Source organism: Aplysia californica, unplaced genomic scaffold (assembly GCF_000002075.1).
Source record: "Aplysia californica isolate F4 #8 unplaced genomic scaffold, AplCal3.0 scaffold01095, whole genome shotgun sequence".
NCBI classification, from domain to species: domain Eukaryota; kingdom Metazoa; phylum Mollusca; class Gastropoda; order Aplysiida; family Aplysiidae; genus Aplysia; species Aplysia californica.
The window spans coordinates 169,178-171,865 of NW_004798365.1; the positions used below are offsets into that span (position 1 = coordinate 169,178).

General features: G+C 44.8%; 2 protein-coding genes across 2 annotated transcripts in view; one reads left to right on the plus strand and one right to left on the minus strand.

Annotated features, from left to right (window-relative positions):
• The window catches only part of LOC106013659 (proton-coupled amino acid transporter 2), a gene marked incomplete in the record, with an annotated part of 23,979 nt that extends 23,632 nt beyond the window's left edge, over nt 1-347 (plus strand). Inside the window, 1 exon segment of the mRNA XM_013089974.1 lies at nt 292-347. Within this exon segment, the coding sequence (XP_012945428.1) occupies nt 292-347 (56 nt within the window).
• Nucleotides 348-1,203: 856 nt separating this feature from the next.
• The window catches only part of LOC106013660 (CUB and sushi domain-containing protein 3), a 14,256-nt gene continuing 12,771 nt past the window's right edge, over nt 1,204-2,688 (minus strand). Inside the window, exons 7-8 of the mRNA XM_035973276.1 lie at nt 1,677-1,857; nt 1,204-1,390 (exon numbers count right to left, since the gene is read on the minus strand). Of these exons, the coding sequence (XP_035829169.1) occupies nt 1,204-1,390; nt 1,677-1,857 (368 nt within the window). The remainder of the gene's footprint in view (nt 1,391-1,676; nt 1,858-2,688) is intronic.

Consider the following 2,688-nt stretch of genomic DNA (forward strand, 5'->3'; position numbering starts at 1 on the left):
GGGGGTCCCATGGGGGTCCCATGTCTTAAATAACGATTCGGAGTTGAAAGCGGCGTGAAACTAAACCTATACAATGGCCAACGACTAAAGCAATTAGTACAGTTGAGGTGTTGCCCGGAGCAGAGAGAAGACCAGACTGGCATCTGTGGAGAAGTAGTCAGTTAGTCTCATCTTTGTTGCATGCAGAAGAGATAAGCACATTCTCGAGTAGGGAAGTTGTCTCATCCTCGAGTCTCTACATCTTTTTGCTGGAGACACTGCATTCCACTTAACCTGTGTTGGCTCTGACAGGCAGAGTTGAAGCAACTGGCTTCCTAAATGCTATAGATTATGTCTATGGGGAGTAAACTAGCATAATTTACCAATTGAAGATGTCGGAAAAATGGAAGGTCAATGTCTCATTTTGCTGAAAATTTAGATCTCAGTATGACGACACAAGCTAACTCAGAATTACAACGCTCTATCTGACAGTTTTGGCTGATGAGGTCAGAAATCAAAATTAACGTACTATCTGCCCTATCACCATCGTAAGATTATTCGGAGCCGTTATCAAGATATTCAAAGAATAGCATTCTAATAAGCTTTACATGATGTGTTATTCAATCTTTAAGGTCAAATTTCTCAAAACTAGGTACTGAGCATATGGAACTGAGGTAAAAACTGAGGTAGCGGGTAGCGATGTGTCATAAGAGACATTGCATTTGAATTAAATGACTGCATAACTTTATTAACCCCCTCACTTTAAGACTCAACCTTGAGTTGTGCTATATGGTAGAAATTCGAAACAAGTCAGGCAGTGAGAGGGTTAAATCCGAGTTATAGCTTTTGCAAATTATCCAAACTTGATAGATTACTATGCCGAAGTGCAAATGGTTGGAGGGCGCCACTGATAGGTCCTCTTCTCTGTTTTCACTCTCTTAGTTCTGTCTGCTTTACTTTTTCCTCAACACTAAATGATCATAACTGTGTCGAAGCGCTCCTTCGCTCAAACAAACAAAAAAACAAACAAACAAACATACAGAAGTCTAGCTGTTTCTAGCATTTTTCTCGAAACGACCTCAATTTGACTACGTCTACAACCCTTTATTTGTCTGGGCCCATCAATCATAACTTGACTAGTACTACTAGGGCCGATCGGTCAGCGCTGTCCAGTCTTCCTGACGTCTGAAGCAGGCTAAAGGCCGAACTGGTAGACCCTCAAACTCAAGCTGTCGTCTGCTCCACAACGGGCAGGTTGGCCGAGATGCTGGACACTGACCGGGCCTTAATGGCCCCGTGCTCCACGGCCTCTCCTATTAGGTCACGTGCGGGGTCACCTGGTGGTTGCTTGGGACGCTTCAGGGCGGCCATTGTGGTGCGGATGTGACGCCATGCCTTCAGAGACAGCTTCCTGTGGGGAGAGTAATTGAAGACTCAGCTGTCCTTGTTGATCTGGTAGCTTGTACTATTAACAAATGCAATAGAATCAAGAACAACAACAACAACCACACCACCATCAACAAGAGCAGAAACAAGAACAAGACAAACAAGAACAAGACAAACAACAACAACAAAAACAACAACAACAAAAACAACAACAACCACACCAACAACAACCACACCAACAAGAACAAGAATAGGAACAAGAACAACAAAAACAACAATAACAATAACAACAACAACAACAACAGTGGTACCTGAAGGCGATACAGTTGGCCTTCATGTATTTGGAGTGTTTCTTCAGAGTGGTAATGTCCATGATGATGAAGAGGACGATGAAAGAGATGAGGACGCCGAAGATGGCAAAACCCACGGCCCAGCTGCCTGGGGCTTCCAGAGGTTCTGGGACAAACGTCTTCAGTTTGACTGGACTTGATGCTGACGAGGAGGGGGGGGGTGGAGACGGAAAGGGAAGAGGAGGGGAGAAGGGGGAGGGAAAGGTAAAAAGGTGGGGTAGAAAGATGTACATGTAATTGTCAACAAGAGCAATGTCTTGTGAGGGGGATTCTCGTGGTATCTAGAGGTTTCGGTGTGCGCCTCTCATTCAATAGATCCTGGGTTTGAAACCTAATAGCTACGAAAAGTTTTGTTCTCTATTTTTTCCCTTTCACTCCCTTCTCTGCTCTCCAACCAATTTCTGTCGTCTGCTTTTGCCTCCACTTTCTGCCCCCTCATCTGGGCTCCTGACTCTTTCTGCTGCCTTTACACTGTTACTCCTTGGCCCCTTCTTACTGCTGTCTTTCAGCCACAACCTTGAACTAATAATAGGTAAGATCTAACACCTAGCCTTTTCGGATAATAGCGAAAAATCTTGGTGGTCCCGTGTGCAAATATGCACGTCCCTTAGTGGTCCTAAAGTAGGCTTCGGCCGCCACCCGGGCAAAATCCAAAATTCCTACAAAAAACTGAAAACGTTTTATTTGTCCCGCGCGTTCATATGACCTTATAATGCAGTTGCCAGCGCCGAAAAGCACTGACCAAAACAAAACAAAAAACAACCAGATATCTTGCGAGGTAGATGAGGATCAAAAGTTTGCTATTGTTAGGGGCAAAAACTCAACTCACGCAACATAAAGATTGCGGGGTGGGGGTAGAGTGGAAAGAGGACGGGTTAGATAAAATGGAAAGTAGTAGAAAGAGGGCAAAGGTAGGGGGTGGGAGGGAGGAGTAGTTTTGGGCCGGATTGGGGAGAGACCAGGCTGAAGGAGA